Source organism: Anomaloglossus baeobatrachus, chromosome 5, assembly GCF_048569485.1.
Source record: "Anomaloglossus baeobatrachus isolate aAnoBae1 chromosome 5, aAnoBae1.hap1, whole genome shotgun sequence".
Classification (NCBI taxonomy): Eukaryota; Metazoa; Chordata; class Amphibia; order Anura; family Aromobatidae; genus Anomaloglossus; species Anomaloglossus baeobatrachus.
This window is the reverse complement of record NC_134357.1, coordinates 592,557,910-592,583,663: the sequence shown is the minus strand read 5'-3', so window position 1 is coordinate 592,583,663 and position 25,754 is coordinate 592,557,910. Positions and strand designations below refer to the sequence as shown.

At 43.4% G+C, this 25,754-nt stretch overlaps 1 protein-coding gene across 1 annotated transcript; it reads left to right on the top strand.

The window, feature by feature from the left end:
• LOC142312517 (serine/threonine-protein kinase SBK1-like) lies at positions 1 to 23,097 on the top strand. The gene is made up of 4 exons (XM_075351484.1): positions 1 to 211; positions 20,042 to 20,279; positions 20,568 to 20,770; positions 21,777 to 23,097. The coding sequence occupies exons 2-4, from the start codon at positions 20,108 to 20,110 to the stop codon at positions 22,533 to 22,535; spliced, it is 1,134 nt and encodes a 377-aa protein (XP_075207599.1). The 5' UTR covers positions 1 to 211; positions 20,042 to 20,107; the 3' UTR covers positions 22,536 to 23,097.
• Positions 23,098 to 25,754: the final 2,657 nt, after the last annotated feature.

Here is a 25,754-nt window from a genome sequence, read left to right as displayed (position 1 = left end):
TGGTGGGAGGGTCTATTGTCACTACCATAGTACAGGGCTCAGCCTGTTTATCCATTGCATCTGCTGCAGAGACTGCGGGTCTGACACTACAATGACAGGATCCGCACTGGAACAAAGGCACATGACAATCCCATAATACAGACCCAAAGAGGCGGCATCCAGCACCGGGGCATGGACTGAGGCTGCAGGATCTGCAGGGCATTCATGTAAGGTGAGGAGGAGGATGCTGAGCACCCAGAGGATGGCCACCCCTATAGCTATGCAGCATCTCACCTGTCACCAAGTATATATATACCGACTACATACATATATACTGTATATTAAACTGGCTTTGCAGTATATATCTATATAGATGAACCATCCAAAAAAGGACAACATAATGGCCAGGCCTGTTACATTGTTGCAGTATCTATTCATTACATCTGTCCATGTATTTATTGATCAGATTGATGTCTTTCCTTTCTTTATATCTGTTTCTATACCCTTCCATCTCTATCCACCTCTCCCTTCTATACAGCACCTATTTATCCATTAATATCTCCCTTCTATCAGGCATCTATATGTTTATTCTTCCTGATACAATGTTGCAGTTCCGCAGCCTCCATTCTATATAGCAACTATTTATCCATTAATATCTCCCTCTATCTGGCATCATATATATATATATATATATATATATATATTATATACAGTATATGTTTATTCTTCCTGATACAATGTTGCGGCTCCGCTCCCTCCATTCTATAAAGCACCTATTTATCCATTAATATCTCCCTCTATCTGGCATCTATATGTTTATTCTTCCTGATACAATGTTGCAGTTCTGCTTCCTCCATTCTATATAGCAACTATTTATCCATTAATATCTCCCTCTATCTATCTATCTATATATATATATATATATATATATATTATATACAGTATATGTTTATTCTTCCTGATACAATGTTGCAGTTCCGCTTCCTTTATTCTATATAGCACCTATTTATCCATTAATATCTCCCTCTATCTATCTATATATATATATATATATATATATATATATATATATCTATTATATACAGTATATGTTTATTCTTCCTGATACAATGTTGCAGTTCCGCTTCCTTTATTCTATATAGCACCTATTTATCCATTAATATCTCCCTCTATCTATATATATATATATATATATATATATATATATATTATATACAGTATATGTTTCTTCTTCCTGATACAATGTTGCGGCTCCGCTCCTTCCATTCTATATAGCACCTATTTATCCATTAATATCTCTATCTATATATATATATATATATATATATTATATACAGTATATGTTTATTCTTCCTGATACAATGTTGCAGTTCCGCTGCCTCCATTCCTCCCATTATATATACATTGCAGTATATTATCCAGTCTTATGTAACAGATCCTCCTGATGAAGCCTCTGCAGGGTTTTTGGAGTGTAAATGTTTCGCCGTTGCCATTATTCCGGAGATTGAGCCTTGTCCCTGAATGACTGCAGAGATTTCCATCTCATTCCTGTGCAGTGATCGGGTTTATGACTGCTGCACAATGATGGGATGTTGCGAGCCAGGATTATCTGGAGATGCTGGAATAGATTGGGGGTGGGGACCATGAATTATAAGATATGGCCTGGACTACAGGACTGGGAGGTGGGAGCTCCTGGGAAAGGCCCCGAAACCCAGGAAAAATCTGTGACCCCACAGATCAATCGCTTTACTAGAGCTCACACAAGGGGTTAACATGGCGGCCAGGATCAAGCCACTGTTATTACCAATATCCCGGATAAATGGTAGAATTCAGCTCCTTAATCCAACCATATTGTGTATATAATTATATATGTACAGCCGGTATAACCTGGGCATCTCCTGTATATAATTATATATGTACAGCCGGTATAACCTGGACATCTCCTGTATATAATTATATATGTACAGCTGGTATAACCTGGGCATCTCCTGTATATAATTATATATGTACAGCCGGTATAACCTGGGCATCTCCTGTATATAATTATATATGTACAGCTGGTATAACCTGGGCATCTCCTGTATATAATTATATATGTACAGCCGGTATAACCTGGGCATCTCCTGTATATAATTATATATGTACAGCTGGTATAACCTGGGTATCTCCTGTATATAATTATATATGTACAGCCGGTATAACCTGGGCATCTCCTGTATATAATTATATATGTACAGCCGGTATAACCTGGTCATCTCCTGTATATAATTATATATGTACAGCCGGTATAACCTGGGCATCTCCTGTATATAATTATATATGTACAGCTGGTATAACCTGGGCATCTCCTGTATATAATACATATGTACAGCCGGTATAACCTGGGCATCTCCTGTATATAATTATATATGTACAGCTGGTATAACCTTGGCATCTCCTGTATATAATTATATATGTACAGCTGGTATAACCTGGACACCTCCTGTATATAATTATATATGTACAGCCGGTATAACCTGGGCATCTTCTGTATATAATTATATATGTACAGCCGGTATAACCTGGGCATCTCCTGTATATAATTATATATGTACAGCCGGTATAACCTGGGTATCTCCTGTATATAATTATATATGTACAGCCGGTATAACCTGGGCATCTCCTGTATATAATTATATATGTACAGCCGGTATAACCTGGGCATCTCCTGTATATAATTATATATGTACAGCCGGTATAACCTGGGCATCTCCTGTATATAATTATATATGTACAGCCGGTATAACCTGGGTATCTCCTGTATATAATTATATATGTACAGCCGGTATAACCTGGGCATCTCCTGTATATAATTATATATGTACAGCTGGTATAACCTGGGCATCTCCTGTATATAATTATATATGTACAGCCGGTATAACCTGGGCATCTCCTGTATATAATTATATATGTACAGCCGGTATAACCTGGGCATCTCCTGTATATAATTATATATGTACAGCCGGTATAACCTGGACATCTCCTGTATATAATTATATATGTACAGCCGGTATAACCTGGGCATCTCCTGTATAATTATATATGTACAGCTGGTATAACCTGGGCATCTCCTGTATATAATTATATATGTACAGCTGGTATAACCTGGGCATCTCCTGTATATAATTATATATGTACAGCTGGTATAACCTGGGCATCTCCTGTATATAATTATATATGTACAGCCGGTATAACCTGGCCATCTCCTGTATATAATTATATATGTACAGCCAGTATAACCTGGACATCTCCTGTATATAATTATATATGTACAGCCGGTATAACCTGGGCATCTCCTGTACATAATTATATATGTACAGCTGGTATAACCTGGGCATCTCCTGTATAATTATATATGTACAGCCGGTATAACCTGGGCATCTCCTGTATATAATTATATATGTACAGCTGGTATAACCTGGGCATCTCCTGTATATAATTATATATGTACAGCCGGTATAACCTGGGCATCTCCTGTATAATTATATATGTACAGCTGGTATAACCTGGGCATCTCCTGTATATAATTATATATGTACAGCTGGTATAACCTGGGCATCTCCTGTATATAATTATATATGTACAGCTGGTATAACCTGGGCATCTCCTGTATATAATTATATATGTACAGCTGGTATAACCTGGGCATCTCCTGTATATAATTATATATGTACAGCCGGTATAACCTGGCCATCTCCTGTATATAATTATATATGTACAGCCAGTATAACCTGGACATCTCCTGTATATAATTATATATGTACAGCCGGTATAACCTGGGCATCTCCTGTACATAATTATATATGTACAGCCGGTATAACCTGGGTATCTCCTGTATATAATTATATATGTACAGCCGGTATAACCTGGGTATCTCCTGTATATAATTATATATGTACAGCCGGTATAACCTGGGCATCTCCTGTATTTAATTATATATGTACAGCCGGTATAACCTGGGTATCTCCAATATATAATTATATATGTACAGCTGGTATAACCTGGGCATCTCCTGTATATAATTATATATGTACAGCCGGTATAACCTGGAGATCTCCTGTATATAATTATATATGTACAGCCGGTATAACCTGGGCAATACCTGTATATAATTATATATGTACAGCCGGTATAACCTGGGCATCTCCTGTATATAATTATATATGTACAGCCGGTATAACCCGGACATCTCCTGTATATAATTATATATGTACAGCTGGAATAACCTGGGTATTTTCTGTATATAATTATATATATATACAGCCGGTATAACCTGGGCATCTTCTGTATATAATTATATATGTGGCCGGCCGGTATAACCTGGGTATCTTCTGTATATAATTATATATGTACAGCTGGTATAACCTGGGTATCTCCTGTATATAATTATATATGTACAGCTGGTATAACCCGGGCATCTCCTGTATATAATTATATATGTACAGCCGGTATAACCTGGGCATCTCCTGTATATAATTATATATGTACAGCTGGTATAACCTGGACATCGCCTGTATATAATTATATATGTACAGCCGGTATAACCTGGGCATCTCCTGTATATAATTATATATGTACAGCCGGTATAACATGGGCATCTCCTGTATATAATTATATATGTACAGCTGGTATAACCTGGGTATCTCCTGTATATAATTATTATATGTACAGCCGGTATAACCTGGGTATCTCCTGTATATAATTATTATATGTACAGCCGGTATAACCTGGGCATCTCCTGTATATAATTATTATATGTACAGCCGGTATAACCTGGGTATCTCCTGTATATAATTATATATGTACAGCCGGTATAACCTGGGCATTTCCTGTATATAATTATATATGTACAGCCGGTATAACCTGGGCATCTCCTGTATATAATTATATATGTACAGCCGGTATAACCCGGGCATCTCCTGTATATAATTATATATGTACAGCCGGTATAACCTGGGCATCTCCTGTATATAATTATATATGTACAGCCGGTATAACCTGGGCATCTTCTGTATATAATTATATATGTACAGCTGGTATAACCTGGGCATCTCCTGTATATAATTATATATGTACAGCCGGTATAACCTGGGCATCTCCTGTATATAATTATATATGTACAGCCGGTATAACCTGGGTATCTTCTGGATATAATTATATATGTACAGCTGGTATAACCTGGGCATCTCCTGTATATAATTATATATGTACAGCCGGTATAACCTGGGTATCTTCTGTATATAATTATATATGTACAGCTGGTATAACCTGGGCATCGCCTGTACATAATTATATATGTACAGCTGCTATAACCTGGGGATCGCCTGTATATACTGTAATTATATAACATATTCCATCATTTAGGGAGTTTTCTGTCCTCCATCCTATGTACAGGGCCGCCACTGGGAATTTCAGGGCCACATAGTGGCAAAATTTTTGGGCCCCTTAAAACTCCACCTAGGCTCCACCCCACCTATGCACCTTCTACACTGCCTCTTTCATAATAATAAACACTCTACATCACTTCTCTCCATAATATCTCTCCCACACTGCCCCTCTGTATAATGTCCCCCCCCACACTCTGCCCCTCTGTATATCTCTCCCACACACTGCCTCTCTGTATATCCCACACACTGCCCAACTCCATAACACACCTTCTACACCACCCCTTTCCATAATACAGCCTCTACACCGCCTTACTCCATAATATACATTCTACATCACCTCTCTCCATAATACACCCTCTACACTGCCCCTCTCCATAATATATTCTCTACACCGCCTCACTCCATAATACACCTTCTACACCACCTCTCTCCTTACCTCTCCCACACTGCCCCTTTATATAATATCCCTCACATACGCTGACGCTCTGTATACTATCCCACCACACAAGCTGCCCCTGTTTATAATATCCTCCCACACACACTGCCCCTCTGTATACTATCCTCACACACACACACTGCCCCTGTGTATAATATCCTTCTGGTATATATGTCCCCCTCATGGAATATATGTCCCTCTCTTGGGCCCATCCTGGTATACATGTCCCCATCCTGGTTTATTTGTCCCCTTCCTAGCATATATTTCCTCTTTCTGGGCCCTTTATGGCATATATATCCCCCTCCTGGGTACATTCTGGTATGTATGTCCCCATCATTGAATATATGTTCTCCTCCTAGTATACATGTTCTCCTTCTGGTATATATGTTCCCTTCCTGGGCTCTTCCTGGTATATTTGTGGGCCACAAAAAGAAAAATAACAAAACATTTTAATCACCCTTTCTGACTCCCACGTTATGCGGCGCCCTCTCTGAGCCACAAAGGATTTCTGCTGGATGTGCGCCCTCCGATGCACATCAAGATGAAGCAAGGCAGTGACTGGGGTCAGTGGATCCCCCACCACCCCCGGCGATCTCCAGCTCCTGTCTTCAGCTCATGGAGTGCTTACCTTTCCATGTTGGCTGCGGCATCCACGCCAATGCCGCGGCTTTGCATTGCCTGCAGCAGTGTGATGAGGTCGCAGAGTAATGATCATATCATGCTGCTGCATGCTGGGCCACTGGATGACGTGCCGGCGCCCTGCTCTGCCCCACTGACCCTGCCTTCAACACATGGCTAATTTGCATGTGATGCCCTTCACATGCAAATTAGCCAGTGTAGTGGCCAAAGCGACACGGCCAGGCTATTCTGCTGCGGCTGTGACTTGGGCCCGGTGAAGAGGGGAGCCTGGCCCGGGATAAAGCTCATTAATTACCCCATTCCCGGCTGAGCCCCCGTATTCACCGGGCCCCATACACCAGTCATGGTTGTCATGCCCTGATGGCAGCCCTGCCTATATACATTGCCATTAATATGCAGTCACTCTTTGCAGGTTTTATACAAGATTTTGGAGGGGTCTGTGGTGATTTTTGTCCCTTTATTCAGGAGAGCAGTTGTGAGGTGACCCTGATGTTGGGGGGAGGCCAGGCTCACATTCTCAGTGGTGGTAGATGGGGGCCGGGCTCTGTTCAGAAGTCATGTTCTCCTCTCCATGTCTGTATGGAGCTTGTGCACTGGGCATAGTCAGGGGGAACAGAGAAGGGTCTTCCCAGAACTGTTCCCACAAAGCTGAAGCTACAATTCTCTACAATATCTTGTGCTGAACACATGTCTCAGCATTGTGCTTGGTAATGTATGGCTCGACATTGTGCTTGGTGATGTATGGCTCGACATTGTGCTTGGTGATGTATGGCTCGACATTGTGCTTGGTGATGTACGGCTCGGCATTGTGCTTGGTGATGTATGGCTCAGCATTGTGCTTGGTGATGTACGGCTCGGCATTGTACTTGGTGATGTACGGCTCGGCATTGTGCTTGGTGATGTATGGCTCGACATTGTGCTTGGTGATGTATGGCTCAGCATTGTGCTTGGTGATGTATGGCTCGACATTGTGCTTGGTGATGTATGGCTCGGCATTGTGCTTGGTGATGTATGGCTCAGCATTGTGCTTGGAGATGTACGGCTCAGCATTGTGCTTGGTGATGTATGGCTCGGCATTGTGCTTGGTGACGTACGGCTCAGCATTGTGCTTGGTGATGTATGGCTCGGCATTGTGCTTGATGATGTACGGCTCGGCATTGTGCTTGGTGATGTATGGCTCGGCATTGTGCTTGGTGATGTACGGCTCAGCATTGTGCTTGGTGATGTATGGCTCGACATTGTGCTTGGTGATGTATGGCTCAGCATTGTGCTTGGTGATGTATGGCTCGACATTGTGCTTGGTGATGTACGGCTCGGCATTGTGCTTGGTGATGTATGGCTCAGCATTGTGCTTGGAGATGTACGGCTCAGCATTGTGCTTGGTGATGTATGGCTCGGCATTGTGCTTGGTGACGTACGGCTCAGCATTGTGCTTGGTGATGTATGGCTCGGCATTGTGCTTGATGATGTACGGCTCAGCATTGTGCTTGGTGATGTATGGCTCGGCATTGTGCTTGGTGATGTACGGCTCAGCATTGTGCTTGGTGACAAATGGCTCGGCATTGTGCTTGGTGATATACGGCTCAGCATTGTGCTTGGTGATGTACAGCTCAGCATTGTGCTTGGTGATTTATGACTCAGCATTGTGCTTGGTGGTGTACGGCTCGGCTGTTATGATCCGGAACCATGGAAGATCACCATAAATCGTTAGCAAAAAAGATGACAAGAGCATTGGCAACTAATCTGGCCGCCATCCCCTTACTAACCATCAACACTAGAAGTAGCCGAGGGGTGAACTAACATCCTGTGCACCGCGAACCTAGCCGGAGAACTAGCTATCCTAAAGAAAGGAAAGATAAATAGCTCTCTGCCTCAGAAATAGACCGCAAAGGTATAGCAAGCCCCCCACATTCAAAGACTACGGTGATATAGGAAAACACAATACACAGATAGATGATAGGGTTAGCAAAAGGTGAGGCCCCACTGACTAAATAGGAAATTATAGGAAAGGGGCTGATGGTGGCCAGAGAAAAACCCTACAAAAACCCAAAAACCTGATAGTACAAAAAAGCCCTCAGATCGCTAGATCTGAACTCCGTCCTATACCAGGCGCTCTTGTCATACCAATGAACAGAAAGCAGGAATCATTACAAAATCAAGAAGCAACAAACACATGGACTTTTAGGAGCAATACTCCAAACATAGCTGCAGGGAGCTTCCCAGCTAAGCAACTGAGAGGGAAGATCCCTGCATGCAAATAAACTGACAATAACCACAGCAAATGACAAACTCAGATAAGAGCAAAAAGAACCAAACAACAAATAAAGAGCCAAGCACTTATCTGGGGTAGATGTGGTCTGGCGCAGGATGAAGCAGGCTGGTGAACAAAGAACAACTGCTGACATCCGGCATAGCCTGCTATCAGATCAGGGTTTAATAGGCAGAGAGACACGCCCATTGCTCAACACACCTGGTCTCTGTCCAAACTATTCCTGGCCACAAGAGGGAGCCTCACAGCAGCAAAAGCATAACTGACATTCACAACACTCAGCATTGTGCTTGGTGATGTACGGCTCAGCATTGTGCTTGGTGACGTACGGCTCAGCATTGTGCTTGGTGATGTACAGCTCGGCATTGTGCTTGGTGATGTACGGCTCAGCATTGTGCTTGGTGATGTATGGCTCAGCATTGTGCTTGGTGATGTACGGCTCAGCATTGTGCTTGGTGATTTATGGCTCGGCATTGTGCTTGGTGATGTACAGCTCGGCATTGTGCTTGGTGATTTATGGCTCAGCATTGTGCTTGGTGATGTACAGCTCGGCATTGTGCTTGGTGATGTACGGCTCAGCATTGTGCTTGGTGATTTATGGCTCAGCATTGTGCTTGGTGATGTACGGCTCAGCATTGTGCTTGGTGATTTATGGCTCGGCATTGTGCTTGGTGATTTATGGCTCAGCATTGTGCTTGGTGATTTATGGCTCAGCATTGTGCTTGGTGATTTATGGCTCAGCATTGTGCTTGGTGATGTACAGCTCGGCATTGTGCTTGGTGATGTACGGCTCAGCATTGTGCTTGGTGATTTATGGCTCAGCATTGTGCTTGGTGATGTACGGCTCAGCATTGTGCTTGGTGATTTATGGCTCGGCATTGTGCTTGGTGATTTATGGCTCAGCATTGTGCTTGGTGATTTATAGCTCAGCATTGTGCTTGGTGATTTATGGCTCAGCATTGTGCTTGGTGATGTACAGCTCGGCATTGTGCTTGGTGATGTACGGCTCAGCATTGTGCTTGGTGATTTATGGCTCAGCATTGTGCTTGGTGATGTACGGCTCAGCATTGTGCTTGGTGATTTATGGCTCGGCATTGTGCTTGGTGATGTACGGCTGCTGCAGCTGCTCGGCCATGAAGCTCACAGTAGGCGCAGTGTTTGTGCTCATATAACCATAGGAGGTTTTGACTTTGCACTTATGGGGTCAGCAGATCTGTGGGGTCTTCTCTGCCCTCTGCTCCTCAGCACTCGGCCCCCAGCTCTGTAACATTACAGGATCTCCACTTTGTGGCTCAGTTGCTGTCACTTCTCAATAACATCACTCACAGGTGATGGAGGAAGATGCAGAAAGGAGAAATGTCAGGAATGGACTTGTTACCTCGGGGGCTCTTATTACAGGATGCGCTGGTATCAGTGAGCCTCGCACCACTGGCCGCTCTGTCTCATGGTAGTCAAGGATGATGGCATGGGGGAAGGAGATTATACACAGGGGCAATGGAAAACGAGAGTACTGATCATATACAAGGTCACAGAGATACATAGAGGAAGGAGCAGGTCCCAGCAGCACAGAGTATTTCAGGAGAGGAGAGCAATGATCTTATAGGAGGACACAGAGATACATAGAGGAAGGAGCAGACCCAGCAGCACAGAGTATTTCAGGAGAGGAGATCACTGATCTTATAGGAGGACACAGAGATACATAGAGGAAGGAGCAGGTCCCAGCAGCACAGAGTATTTCAGGAGAGGAGAGCAATGATCTTATAGGAGGACACAGAGATACATAGAGGAAGGAGCAGGTCCCAGCAGCACAGAGTATTTCAGGAGAGGAGAGCACTGATCTTATAGGAGGACACAGAGATACATAGAGGAAGGAGCAGGTCCCAGCAGCACAGAGTATTTCAGGAGAGGAGAGCGCTGATCTTATAGGAGGACACAGAGATACATAGAGGAAGGAGCAGGTCCCAGCAGCACAGAGTATTTCAGCAGAGGAGAGCGCTGATCTTATAGGAGGACACAGAGATACATAGAGGAAGGAGCAGGACCCAGCAGCACAGAGTATTTCAGCAGAGGAGAGCGCTGATCTTATAGGAGGTCACAGAGATACAGAGGAAGGAGCAGGTCCCAGCAGCACAGAGTATTTCAGGAGAGGAGAGCGCTGATCTTATAGGAGGTCACAGAGATACAGAGGAAGGAGCAGGTCCCAGCAGCACAGAGTATTTCAGGAGAGGAGAGCGCTGATCTTATAGGAGGTCACAGAGATACATAGAGGAAGGAGCAGGTCCCAGCAGCACAGAGTATTTCAGGAGAGGAGAGCGCTGATCTTATAGGAGGTCACAGAGATACATAGAGGAAGGAGCAGGTCCCATCAGCACAGAGTATTTCAGGAGAGGAGAGCACTGATCTTATAGGTCACAGAGATACATAGAGGAAGGAGGGGATCACTAATTCTGCAGTTGATAGACAGGGACTTAAACCTTATTATTCACAAATTCATCTAATGTATGTACATTGACATTATATTTGATAGGACTCATTATATCAGCATTTCTATGTTGACAGTTTTAACCATGTTGCCTGTATGTCTGAGTCTTAGTGCAGCAGGTGTAATAATGTAACTCGGTTGCAGCCGCTGTTTGTAGTCTCAGTCCACATTCTGCAGATAGTGGAGCAGCACATTGCGGGAGCGGTGCTAGGTGAGTTTATATATTATCAGTCTGTACATTCAGGGGGCCGTAGGTCCAACATAGTGTGCAGGGAGGATAGTGGGGGCCATCATATTGTGTAGGGTGGATAGTGGGGGCCATCATACTGTGTAAGGAGGATAATGAGGGCCATCATATTGTGTAAGGAGGATAGTGGGGGCCATAATACTGTGTAGGGGGTATAGTGGGGTCATCATATTGTGTAGGGTGGATAGTAGGGGCCAATATACTGTGTAGGGTGGTTAATGAGGACTATCATACTGTGTAGGGAGGATAGCTGGGCCATCATATTGTATAGGGCGGATAGTGGGGGCCAATATATTGTGTAGGGAGAATAGTAAGGGCCATCATATTGTGTAGGGTGGATATTGGGGGCCAATATACTGTGTAGGGTGGTTAATGAGGACTATCATACTGTGTAGGGAGGATAGCTGGGCCATCATATTGTATAGGGCGGATAGTGGGGGCCAATATACTGTGTAGGGAGAATAGTAAGGGCCATCATATTGTGTAGGGTGGATATTGGGGGCCAATATACTGTGTAGGGTGGTTAATGAGGACTATCATACTGTGTAGGGAGGATAGCTGGGCCATCATATTGTATAGGGCGGATAGTGGGGGCCAATATACTGTGTAGGGAGAATAGTAAGGGCCATCATATTGTGTAGGGTGGATATTGGGGGCCAATATACTGTGTAGGGTGGTTAATGAGGACTATCATACTGTGTAGGGAGGATAGCTGGGCCATCATATTGTGTAGGGTGGATAGTGGGGGCCAATATACTGTGTAGGGAGAATAGTAAGGGCCATCATATTGTGTAGGGTGGATATTGGGGGCCAATATACTGTGAAGGGTGGTTAATGAGGACTATCATACTGTGTAGGGAGAATAGTGAGGGCCATCATATTGTGTAGGGTGGATAATGAGAGCCATCATACTGTGTAGGGAGAATAGTGAGGGCCATCATATTGTGTAGGGTGGATAGTGGGGGCCATCATACTGTGTAAGGAGGATAATGAGGGCCATCATATTGTGTAAGGAGGATAGTGGGGGCCATAATACTGTGTAGGGGGTATAGTGGGGTCATCATATTGTGTAGGGTGGATAGTGGGGGCCATAATACTGTGTAGGGAGGATAGTGAGGACCATCATACTGTGTAGGGAGGATAGTGGGGGCCATAATACTGTGTAGGGAAGATAGTAGGGCCATCATATTGTGTAGGGTGAGTAGTGGGGGCCATAATTCTGTGTAGGGAGGATAGTAGGGCCATCATATTGTGTAGGGTGGGTAGTGGGGGCCATCATACTGTGTAAGGAGGATAATGAGGGCCATCATATTGTGTAAGGAGGATAGTGGGGGCCATAATACTGTGTAGGGGGTATAGTGGGGTCATCATATTGTGTAGGGTGGATAGTGGGGGCCATAATACTGTGTAGGGAGGATAGTGAGGACCATCATACTGTGTAGGGAGGATAGTGGGGGCCATAATACTGTGTAGGGAGTATAGAGGGGCCATCATATTTGGTGAGGGGTTTGCATACTATGTTGACAGCACTTTGGGGACATCATACTGTATTATAATTAAAGAAAAAAAAAGGAATACCATCCGTATGGGATATTTTTAACAGATGGCTAGAGCAGATTACATTGGAAATTGGATATAGGTCCTTATTTTTTTTATTGTAAATTAAAAAAAAAAGTCATCCAGATGTCAAAAACAGGCACACAGCCGACACACGAGCATAAAACCCCACCAGACATCTGAACCTGACCTTACGCTGTGAACAGAGCGGTCTCCATCGTGGGTTTGCTGTTCCAATACATTATTTTCGCTTGTGATCTGCCTGCACTCTGGAGGAATTCATTATTTCAGGCTCTGTAGTCATTTTCCACAGTTCTGGAGATCACACACTCTGGAGATACCGAAGGTCCTCTTCAAAATATAATTAAATATTCTGGGCACAACAGAGTTCACAATTTAATGAGCAGGGCAGAATAAAGCAAGGTGGACAATATACAGTATCGCCCGCTGCGGAGGATATGTGGCGCCTACAAATAGGCAGAATATAATTGTAGAGCGAGGTATGATAAGCTGGGCTCACACTATTGCCTACCGCATGAACGGGATAAATCGTCAAGGATCTGAGTTCTCAGAGCATATTGTTGCATTGGAATGTCGTCTATATATCGGCCAGAGTTGTATCTACAGTCATGGCCAAAAGTTTTGAGAATGACACCACAATGCTATTTTCCCATGATCTGTTCCCTCTGGTTTTTAATTGTGTTTGTCTGATGTTTACATCACATACAGAAATATAATTGCAATCATATTATGAAACCAGAAGCTTCTATTGACAGTTAGAATGAGTTAATGCAGCAAGTGAATATTTGCAGTGTTGCCCCTTCTTCTTCAGGACCCCTGCAATTCTCCCGGGCAGCTCTCAATCATCTTCTGGAGCAAATCCTGGCTGATAGCTGTCCATTCTTGCATAAGCAATGCTTGCATTTTGCCAGAATTTGTTGGTTTTTGTTTCTCCACCCGTCTCTTGATGATTGCCCACAAGTTCTCAATGGGATTAAGATCTGGGGAGTTTCCAGGCCATGGACCCAAAATATCTATGTTTTGTTCCATGAGCCATTTAGTGATTACCTTTGCTTTATGGCAGGTGCTCCATCATGCTGGAAAAGGCATTGTTGGGGCCAAACTACTCTTGGACAGTTGGGAGACGTTGCTCTTGGAGGACATTCTGGTGCCATTCTTTATTCATGGCTGTGTTTTTAGGCCAGACTGTGAGTGGTGCGATTCCCTTGGCTGAGAAGCAGCCCCACACATGAATGGTTTCCGGATGCTTAACAGTTGGCATGAGACAAGACTGGTGCTAGCGCTCACATCTTCTCCTAATAAGCTGTTTCCAGATGTCCCAAACAATCGAAAAGGGGATTCATCTGAGAAAATGACTTTCCCCCAGTCCTCAGCAGTCACTCCATGTACCGTCTGCAGAATATCAGTCGGTCCCTGATGTTTTTTCTGGAGAGAAGTGGCTTCTTTGCTGCCCTCCTTGAAACCAGGCCTTGCTCAAGCAGTCTCCGCCTCACAGTGCGTGCAGAAGCCCTCACACCAGCCGCTGCCATTGCTGCGCTAGCTCGCCACTGCTGGTAGTCCCATCCCGCAGCTGAAACAGGTTTAAGATACGGTCCTGGCGTTTGCTGGTCCTTCTTGGGCGCCCTGGAGCCTTTTTGGCAACAATGGAAGCTCTCTCCTTGAAGTTCTTGATGATGCGATAGATTGTTGACTGAGGTGCAATCTTTGTAGCTGCGATACTCTTCCCTGTTAGGCCATTTTTGTGCAGAGCAATGATGGCTGCACGTGTTTCTTTAGAGATAACCATGGTTAACTGAAGAGATACAATGATACCAAGCACCAGCCTCCTTTTAGAGTGTCCAGTGGTGTCATTCTTACTTAATCATGACTGATTGATCGCCAGCCCTGTCCTCATCAACACCCACACCTGTGTTAATGGAAAAATCACTAAAACAATGTTAGCTCCTCCTTTTAAGGCAGGAATGCAATGATGTTGAAATGTGTTTTGGGGGTTAAAGTTCATTTTCTTAGCCAATATTGACTTTGCAAGTAATTGCTGTTAAGCTGATCACTCTTTATGACATTCTGGAGTATATGCAAATTGCCATTAGAAAAACTTAAGCAGTAGACTTTGTAAAAATTAATATTTGTAGCATTCTCAAAACTTTTGTCCATGACTGTATACTGACATTATATTTGATAGGACTCATTATATCAGCATTTCTATGTTGACAGTTTTAACCCTGTTGCCCGTGTGTCTGAGTCTTAGTGCAGCAGGTGTAATAATGTAACTCGATTGCAGCCGCTGTTTGTAGTTTCCGTCCACATTCTGCAGATAGTGGAGCAGCACATTGGGGGAGCGGGGCTAGGTGAGTTTATATTTTATCAGTCTGTACTTACAGGTGGCTGTAGTTCCAACATATTGTGTAGGGTGGATAGTCGGGGTCATCATACAGAGTAGGGTGGATAGTGGGGGCCATCATACTGTGTAGGGAGGATAGTGGGGCCATCATATTGTGTAGCGTGGGTAGTGGGGGCCATCATACTGTGTGGGGTTGATAGTCAGGGCCATAATACTGTGTAGGGTGGATAGTGGGGGCTATCAAACTGTGTAGGGAGGATAGTGGGGGCCATAATATTGTGTAGGGAGGATAGTGGGGGCTATCATACTGTGTAGGGAGGATAGTGGGACCCATCATACTGTGTAGGGAGGATAGTGGGGGCCATAATACTGTGTAGGGAGTATAGTGGGGCCATCATATTTGGTGAGGGGTTTGCATACTATGTTGACAGTACTTTGGGGACATCATACTGTACTGTAATTAAAGAAAAAAAAAAAAAGGAATACCATCCGTATGGGATGTTTTTAACGGATCCCTAGTGCAGATTACATTGGAAATTGGATATAGTCCCTTAAATTTTTATTGTAAATTACAAAAAAAGTCATCCAAATGTCAAAAACAGGCACATAGCCGACACACGAGCATAAAACCCCACCAGACATCTGAACCTGACCTTACGCTGTGAACAGAGCGGTCTCCATCGTGGGTTTGCTGTTCTGATACATTATTTTCGCTTGTGATCTGCCTGCACTCTGGAGGAATTCATTATTTCAGGCTCTGTAGTCATTTTTCCCAGTTCTGGAGATCACACACTCTGGAGATACCGAAGGTCCTCTACAAAATACAATTAAATATTCTGGGCACAACAGAGTTCACAATTTAATGAGCAGCGCAGAATAAAGCAAGGTGGACAATACACAGTATCGCCCGCTGCGGAGGATATGTGGCGCCTACAAATAGGCAGAATATAATTGTAGAGCGAAGTATGATGAGCTGGGCTCACACTATTGCCTACTGCATGAACGGGATAAATCGTCAAGGATCTGAGTTCTCAGACCAGATTGTTTCATTGGAATGTCGTCTATATATCGGCCAGAGTTGTTGTATCTACATAGTGCTGGAAGGAGATCAAATGAGAAAAATCACATATCTCGTGGTACTCCTGGGGCCGATATGGAACTTTGTTTTTTTTGTGTGATTTTGGTATTCAGAGAACAGTGGTGTGTAGATATGTGATGTGTTCGGCTACACCAAGGGTCTTGTCCTAATTATCTGGCAAGGATTACCGAGCAAGCAGGCAACGTTTTAATGGCCCAGATGCTCCGTCCTCCTGTTCAGTAATGGAAACACACGTGGCATTTCCAGTCCGCACCAAGTGTTGTTTATCCTGATAGAGCTCTGGCCGCTCTGTCGTCTCTGACGCTTGTTTCCATTAAATCTAATCTGCAAAGAAGATCAGCAGAAACATTTTCTACCTATTATCAGCACCTCTATATTCACCGTACAATTTTAATTATTTAACTTTTTTTTTGATATATGGCATATTTTATTTTTAGTCATTATTTGTTATCATTTTTTTTCTATTCTGAGTTATTTTTCATTTTTGATATTTTTATTTTAAATTATTTTTTCAAATAATTTTTTGTTTTATTTATTTATTTATTTCGATGTGTATTTTTATGCACTTTGAGATGACAAAACTGAGAACATTGGCTTTCTAGAAGGGTGGTCGTATTAAAAAGAAAAAGTTCAATATACACTGAGGATAAAGGAACTGAAAATAGGATTATAGTGACGTGACGGAGTAACCAAATATATCAAATGGGGATAATGATCATTATTTACGCATGCAAGTTGAAATATAGTAATTAACTAAAACAGAAACAACTGTGTAGGAGGCTTAGAACTGGGTGAGGAGCAGCCAAACGCCATTACAAAAGGTGAGGTTGTGGAAGATAGCTTCATGTCACATTTCATACACCAGGGCAAGACTGAGTCACAGCAACAAGACACAAGGTAGTTATTGTGCACTAGCAAGTTATCTCCCAGGCAAGATTTCAGAGTAGATGGGGGGGTTTAAAATGTTCAAGGAATGGGCACAATGAGGACCAGACATGCAGTGATCGACCAAGAAAACTTAGTGCAGGAGATGGACACATCATGCTCAAATTGGATGGTGTCCTTATGTCATGGAACGGACTAGGGGAAGGTCCGGGTTGAGGCTAAACTCACAACAGAGGTAACACCACGACAAACAAGGGGTACACCGGGGACACTTTAACAACGGTGAGCCCTAGCACTAGTGAGAGGGAAGATGGACATTTCCTTCACTTACCTACCACTGTACTTTGCAGTCCTATCCAGCCCTATAAGGTTTCTCACCTGTCACAGAGCAGGAACTCGAAACCCTAAGTGAACCTACAATAGTCCTGGCTAAGCAGTGGGTAGGTAAGGATCACTAGTCCCACCGCTGCACTGACACAACACACCAAGGGAATGTAAGACAGAGAGGGGGCAAACAACAATGAACTTCTGCAGCCACCAAAGCAACTTCAAGAAAGGGCTCCTTCCACCTCCAGGCCTGGCACCCTCTGCACATTAGGGCATCACTTTAATTATGCTTAAACGTATTGTTCCAAAAATATAGGACTTTGTGAAAATTACTAAACAAATTTCTGAATCCATAAAATGACTGATTGTTATTAGATACATTAGTCTGGAGGTTCATAACAGCTTGTACTGTGACATCTCATTCTGTAGCCTACGTCTAGTCCCCTGAGGATGACTAATTGTTCGGAGCTTAAAGCCCTTTCTACAAAAGTCTCTTTACCTGTAATGTTTCCACCACATGAGAAACAACAACCTCTTCCCACCATTTGTTAGAGGTTTCTGGTCTAAATATGTGATAGGAAAAAAGGAACTAATCTGGATTTTTTCTTTTAATCTCCCACAGAGGGCAATTACATGTAACGCTTAACGTCTTAAGCCACTTCCGCACCATATCTGTGGGTAGCAGAGGGCATTTCAGCAAGAGTCGCACGTGTTGTCCTGTCCTAATTAACTCCAAGGGGATTACAAAAAGCCGGCCAACTGTATGTGTAATGGATGCATTTGCTGCATCCTTTTTGTTAGCAAATCAATTAATACTTATTATTAATATCGATCTAGAGAAATTCTCCCACCCCATTATCGAGACGGTAGGGGTCCGATGTTAAACAACTATGCATGACAATGCTAATTCACAATGATCATTCCCAAAGATCATTCACAATGAATATAGCAGTTCATTGGCTGATCAGATCACACATGTGGGTTATTAAACAATAACCGCAGGTGATATATAGACGATCTCCACTTATCAGAATGTCTAAATCCACCTTTATCTAGGAATGTAAAACAACAGATGTCACAAAATAGTCAAAGACTACAAGTAAAGCATTCTGTCATACCATTTTATACAATACAATGTGTCCACCTCATTATTCATCAACGACTACAAGTAAAGCATTGTGTCACGCCATTCACTACAATGCAATGTGTCCACCACATCATTCAATGGTGAAAATATTGAATGATGATGATGAAGGGTTGGCAAGAATAATAGCCAAGATGATGACTGTTATGATTCAGTGACTAGGCAAAAACTAGGAAATCCAGCGTGTCACCAGAGTGGTTGAACACTCAGCTGAATGCAGACCTCACACTGATAACACAACTAGAAGTAGCTGTGGTACGAGCTTACGATGACCTGGTCGCCTCAACACAGCCGGAAAACTAATTCTTCCTAAAGGGAGAAAAACACAAAAGCTAATCTGCCTCAGAGCAGTTCCCCAAAGATATAGCTAGCCCCCCACATATAAAACCGAGGAGACAAGATGAAACACAGTACACAGGTAGAAAACAGATTCAGCAAAGATGAGGCCCAAACTATCTTTATAGAAAAGGACAGAAAAGAGCACTGTCTGCATCCACGCAATACCCTAGAAAAAACCAACACACCTGATAGGAAAAAAGTTGAGACCACACGGACTCTCCCCCACTATATCATTACTTTGGTGTTACTGGGATCCAAGCAAAACACTAATATACAGGAAGGACTAACATTAATGCCAAGCATGACAAAACACAAATACATTGCAGAATATGGAGCAAGGTACACAGACATTCCCAGCAGGGAAAGATCTAACTCCACCCAGAACTCCACAAGCAAAATCAGGGAGCAAGCCTTAGTATCTCCAAATTCAACAACAGAAAAATGTACACAAAACCAGCAGAGGTACAAGTCCAAACTTATCTGTTAGGAGTTCAGGTAGAAACAGTAGATAGGGCAGGCTTCAGAATGTCCACAGCACCACAAGAAGCAACATTGATCACTGGCTCAGACCGAGAGAAAACTACTCAGTTATATAGGCCCAGTCTGAACAACCTGATTTCCAATCATCATCAGCTGTCTGGCTTCTGTTAAGCAGACGAACTCCACTACGAGCACTGGCCACAAGAGGGAATCCCAAGTCCCAAACCACAACCCAGTCCAAATGTGTTCACAACAGATGACTGAGATGTAAACATGATTGATACTGATGATGAATGATAATATCCATAATCACTTACTCTACAATTATCACTCTTTAGTAAAATGTTCATAATTTTCTCTTTAATTCCAGACCTCAGTGGATCTAATGAAAGTAAAACATTTCTGGTGACTAAATTACTTCACGCAGAGAATAACTATGAGCGTCTCATCACTTCTATCTCGAGGAGCAGTGGATATTCTCGAAGAGCTACAGATACTGACAGCGAAGACGATGGAGAAAGTGGAAATCGCAAAACAATATGAGGTCATCAGGGAGCTTGGGAAGGGGACATATGGAAGAGTCGATTTAGTGATCCATAAAGCCAGAGGTAAGACTAGTAATAAGCTAATTACAAAAATGGAGTCTTGATTCATAGGTTCTAAGAGAGGTTAAGATGAATCCAACCTGTAAAAATAGTTTCTGAAAAAGAGTTCGTCTACATGATTCTCTACGCCAGCTGGTGGTCTCCCATAGGGTCAGGGATAAGAAGGAAACTGAGAACAGCAGAGTATTTCAGGAGATGACCATGACTACATTGTGGAAGGGCAGTCGTTATAGAACATGAATTGTATTTGACACATTAAGGCCATATTCATTGTTGTTTTTTACTTTACAGGTACAAAAATGGCTCTAAAATTTTTAAGGAAGAAAACAACAAAACAGAAGAACTTTCTGCAAGAATATTGCATTTCCCGCTACCTGTCGTCTTCTCCGTATATTATTGGCATGTACGACATTGCATTTGAGACAGATGAATTCTATGTGTTTGCACAAGAATATGCCGTAGCCGGAGATCTGTTCGATATCATCCCCCCACAGGTACCTATAATGTGGTTGTTGGGTGGGTTTTCCCATAGGGAATCATTATTTAAAGGGCTCATACTGGTCAAAAAATAGAAATAAATTATAAATTCGTCCTCATCAATCCCCTAAAGCTCATTCTGTCCCCTTGTAGACTATGTCCTTCCCAGTGACCATCAGTCAGTAGTTGGGCATTTCCTGCCCTATCTGTGGCCGATTCACCTTCTTCGTGTCATTGTAGTCTGTGTCCTTCCCAGTGACCATCAGTCAGTAGTTGGGCATTTCCTGCCCTATCTGCGGCTGATTCACCTTCTTGGTGTCATTGTAGTCTGTGTCCTTCCCAGTGACCATCAGTCAGTAGTTGGGCATTTTCTGCCCGATCTGCGGCCGATTCACCTTCTTGGTGTCGTTGTAGTCTGTGTCCTTCCCAGTGACCATCAGTCAGTAGTTGGGCATTTTCTGCCCGATCTGCGGCCGATTCACCTTCTTGGTGTCATTGTAGTCTGTGTCCTTCCCAGTGACCATCAGTCAGTAGTTGGGCATTTCCTGCCCTATCTGCGGCTGATTCACCTTCTTGGTGTCATTGTAGTCTGTGTCCTTCCCAGTGACCATCAGTCAGTAGTTGGGCATTTTCTGCCCGATCTGCGGCCGATTCACCTTCTTGGTGTCGTTGTAGTCTGTGTCCTTTCCAATGACCATCAGTCAGTAGTTGGGCATTTCCTTCCCAATCTGCGGCCGATTCACCTTCTTGGTGGCCTTGTAGTCTGTGTCCTTCCCGGTGACCATCAGTCAGCAGTTGGGCATTTCCTGCCTGATCTGCGGCCGATTTACCTTCTTGGTCACATAGTAGTCTGTGTCCTTCCTGGTGACCACCATCAGTAGTTGGGCATGTCCTGTCTGATCTGTGGCCGATTTACCTTCTTGGTGGCATTGTAGTCTGTGTCCTTCCCGGTGACCATCAGTCAGTAATTGGGCATTTCCTGCCCGTTCTTTTTTCTTACTACATATTTTTGTGCATTTCTAGGTCGGCCTTTCTGAACATACAACCAAACGTTGCATCTACCAAGTAGCATTAGCCCTGGATTATCTCCATAACCGAAAACTTGTCCACCGCGATATCAAACCCGAAAATATTCTCATTTTCGACAAAGAATGTCGTAAAATTAAACTCTCGGATTTCGGCATGACCAGGATTGCTGGAACCACAGAAAAGCGGGTGAGTGGCACGATCCCGTACACGGCTCCAGAACTTTGTGAAACTTCCAAGCACAGTGGATTTCTTGTGGATTACAGTATCGACGTTTGGGCGTTTGGGGTCCTTCTGTTCTGCATGATGACTGGAAACTTCCCTTGGGAAAAAGCGCTACATTCAGACTCCTTTTACTATGAATTTTATCAGTGGCAAAAATATAAGAACGCCAACATCCCATCGCAGTGGCGGAGATTCACCTCTCATGCCCTTAAAATGTTTAGTAAATTGCTTTCCATTGAGCCGGAGAAAAGATGCTCCATTAAGGATATCCTCTGGTATTTTGGCAAAACTTGGCTGGTGACCAAGGAAGAATCTCATCCTTCGGAGGCAAAAAACAACAACAACAACGACGTCTTCATACACATCAAACCGCAAGGTCTTCCTTATCTCAACGGCAACACTCCGGATAGCAATAAAAGCGACACCAGCCCCAGCTTATCCTTTTCTTCGTGTAGCAGCTACGAGGATGTCCAAAAGGAGAGTAACGCAAATAATATCTTGGTGTCTGCGCCAATCGAGATATGTGTATGAAATGCTGTTCTTCACTGTGTACTATATGCAGACAGAGCAATCCTCTTTTGGACTGATGGCATGACCTTAGCAGACGTTATATGGCTCACCACTACTAGGGATCACGCATGGTCCAATATGAATGGATACTCACAGCTCCATTTATGAGTTTGATGTCATAAGTCCAAAAAACCTTCTCTGTCTGCGAACGCCAACATTGCAGAACATTACAGGTATTCCATTGCAGCCATGAGCCAAGAAAATGAATGTTACATATGTGTATTGTTGTAGTAACGATCATACCATGTTAGTGCTGACTAATCGTGTACATATGAAAGGCATATTAGGACTTTTATTTTATGTAGCGGTCATATAACATCATGCGTCACTTTTTTTTTCTCTTCAGTAAGTGGTAAACTTTTTCAACTTAAAAAAGGCAATATTAGTGTGAATGAGACAACGCCATGTTCAGCTTTTTTTAATATTGAGTGAGCTTGAAAAAAAAATTCCACTGTGTAATATGAACTGCAAAAAGTATAAAGAAAAAAAACCTCAAAGAAAATAAATGATATTTAAAACAGAATTTTCTACACTGTCGGATATATTTTGTTATAATTTTGTACGTGGTGTGTTGGTAGCAAGAAAAGGGCAAATCTAAGGGTGGAACAACCTTGACCCAACATTGTAATGGGAGCATTTCAGATAAACTTGGCGCCCCACGTGGGGCCGGTATCATATCCAAGCTCTTGACAGCACCTTTCACTTTTATTCTATATCACATTGAAATACTTTTGCACAATAACAGCACATTTCATCATTTTATGGGAGAAGCAAGATTTTTGTTTTTATGACAATGGAGCCATATTTTTATTACCATTTTTGCAAAATAAGATAAAAAAATTTGAAGGGAGAAGACTTTTTCTTTAATGATATTATTAATTCCTTTATTTGCCCCATTAGATGCATTCACAGGTTGTACAGAGATACAGAGAGACTAGAAGAGTCACAGAAAGGCACAGAAGTGGCCACTGAGCTTAGAGAGTCACAGAGTGTCACCGGGAGGTTGTACAGAGATACCGAGAGACTGGAAGAGTCAAAGAAAGGCAGATAAGTGGTCACTGAGCTTAGAGTATCACCAGCAGGTTGTACAGAGATACCAAGAGACTGGAAGAGTCAAGGAAAGGCAAAGAAGTGGTCACTGAGCTTAGAGTGTCACCAGGAGGTTGTACAGAGATACCAAGAGACTGGAAGAGTCAAAGAAAGGCAGAGAAGTGGTCACTGAGCTTAGAGCATCACCAGCAGGTTGTACAGAGATACCAAGAGACTGGAAGAGTCAAAGAAAGGCAGAGAAGTGGTCACTGAGCTTAGAGCATCACCAGCAGGTTGTACAGAGATACCGAGAGACTTGAAGAGTCAAAGAAAGGCAGAGGAGTGGTCACTGAGCTTAGAGTATCATCAGCAGGTTGGACAGAGATACCGAGAGACTGGAAGAGTCAAAGAAAGGCAGAGAAGTGGTCACTGAGCTTAGAGCATCACCAGCAGGTTGTACAGAGATACTGAGAGACTGGAAGAGTCAAAGAAAGGCAGAGAAGTGGTCACAGAGCTTAGAGTATCATCAGCAGGTTGTACAGAGATACCAAGAGACTGGAAGAGTCAAATAAAGGCAGAGAAGTGGTCACTAAGCTTAGAGCATCACCAGCAGGTTGCACAGAGATACAAAGGGACTAGAGGAGTCACAGAATGGCAGAGAAGTGGCCACTGAGCTTAGAGTGTCACCAGCAGGTTGCACAGAGATACAAAGGGACTAGAGGAGTCACAGAATGGCAGAGAAGTGGCCACTGAGCTTAGAGCATCATTAGCAGGTTGTACAGAGATACAAACAGACTGGAAGAGCTACAAAAAGGCAGAGAAGTGACAACTGAGCTTAGAGAGTCACAGAGCATCAGCAGCAAGTTGTAGAGATACCGAGAGACTGGAAGAGTCAAAAAAAGGCTGAGAAGAGGCCACTGAGCTTAGAGTGTCACAAGCAGGTTGTACAGAGATACAAACAGACTGGAAGAGCTACCGAGAGGCACAGAAGTGGCCACTGAGTTTAGAGAGTCACAGAGTGTCAACAGCTGGTTGTAGAGATACCAAGAGGCTGGAAGAGTCAAAAAAAGGCTGAGAAGAGGCCACTGAGCTTAGAGTGTCACAAACAGGTTGTACATAGCTGGAAAAGTTACAAAAATTTAGAAAAGTGGCCACTGAGCTTAAACAGTCACAGAGTGTCACCAGAATGTTCTACAGAGACACTGGAAGAGTCACAGAAAGGCAGAAAAGTAGGCACTGAGCTTAGAGTGTCACACAACTTAAGGCCGTATTTAAGGGAGGTAAGAGGCCTACCAAAGTGTCATATCACACTATTTCAAAACTGTTTACATCAGCATGATCTGTGTGCTAGACAACCTGCAAGGTCCCTGACCACACCACCAGGCACAGGCGTCAGCTACGCTGGACGAGGGACCAGTGGGCTTCAGTGCTGGTCACTGCTGAAAGTCGATTTACACTGAGGAGAAATGATGGTCGCCACCGATATTGCGATGCATCAAGCACTGTTGTCACCAGACGAGCTTTTGGTGGTGGTGGTATTATAGTGTGGGCTGGTGTCTAGTCAGTACAGAACAGTCCTACACTATGTGAATAGTACACTGACAAGCCCCTACTACTGAAATAACATCATTAATCTAGTCATTGTGTGTAACGGCATTCAGGTTCCATACTTATGCCGGCGTCCCAGCGCCAATGTCCCTGCTTTCTCCTCCCCCCTCCCCAGCTGGGATACCGTTGCCGTTTCCTTTTGGTTGCTTTTGCGGTTCCCTGCTCTGCCACACTGCAACTCAGGTGTTGTTTGGTCCTCTGCTGTCCTGTACGGCCATCCATGTGTGTTCAGTCCCTAGGTACCAGGCCCTGAGCTTGTCCTGCTAGGTTCCTGGTTTATGCCTAGGATGCGCTCACCTTCCCCGCTTATATTGGGGTGGGGCGCGCACCCTGAATCGGTTTCCCCAGCCTATGGCTGAGAGGTATCTGGTATAAAAGCTCAACTTCCCTGATGGGCAGGGCCAAGCAACTGCTTTAGGTTCAGTAACCTGGCTCTGTGTTGATCCTGCCTTGTTGATCTGGTATGCCTGTACCCACCTCCAGTCCTGACTGCTATAGTTCTGGTATGCTGATGTCTGCCCTGGATCTGCTCTGTCCATGTAT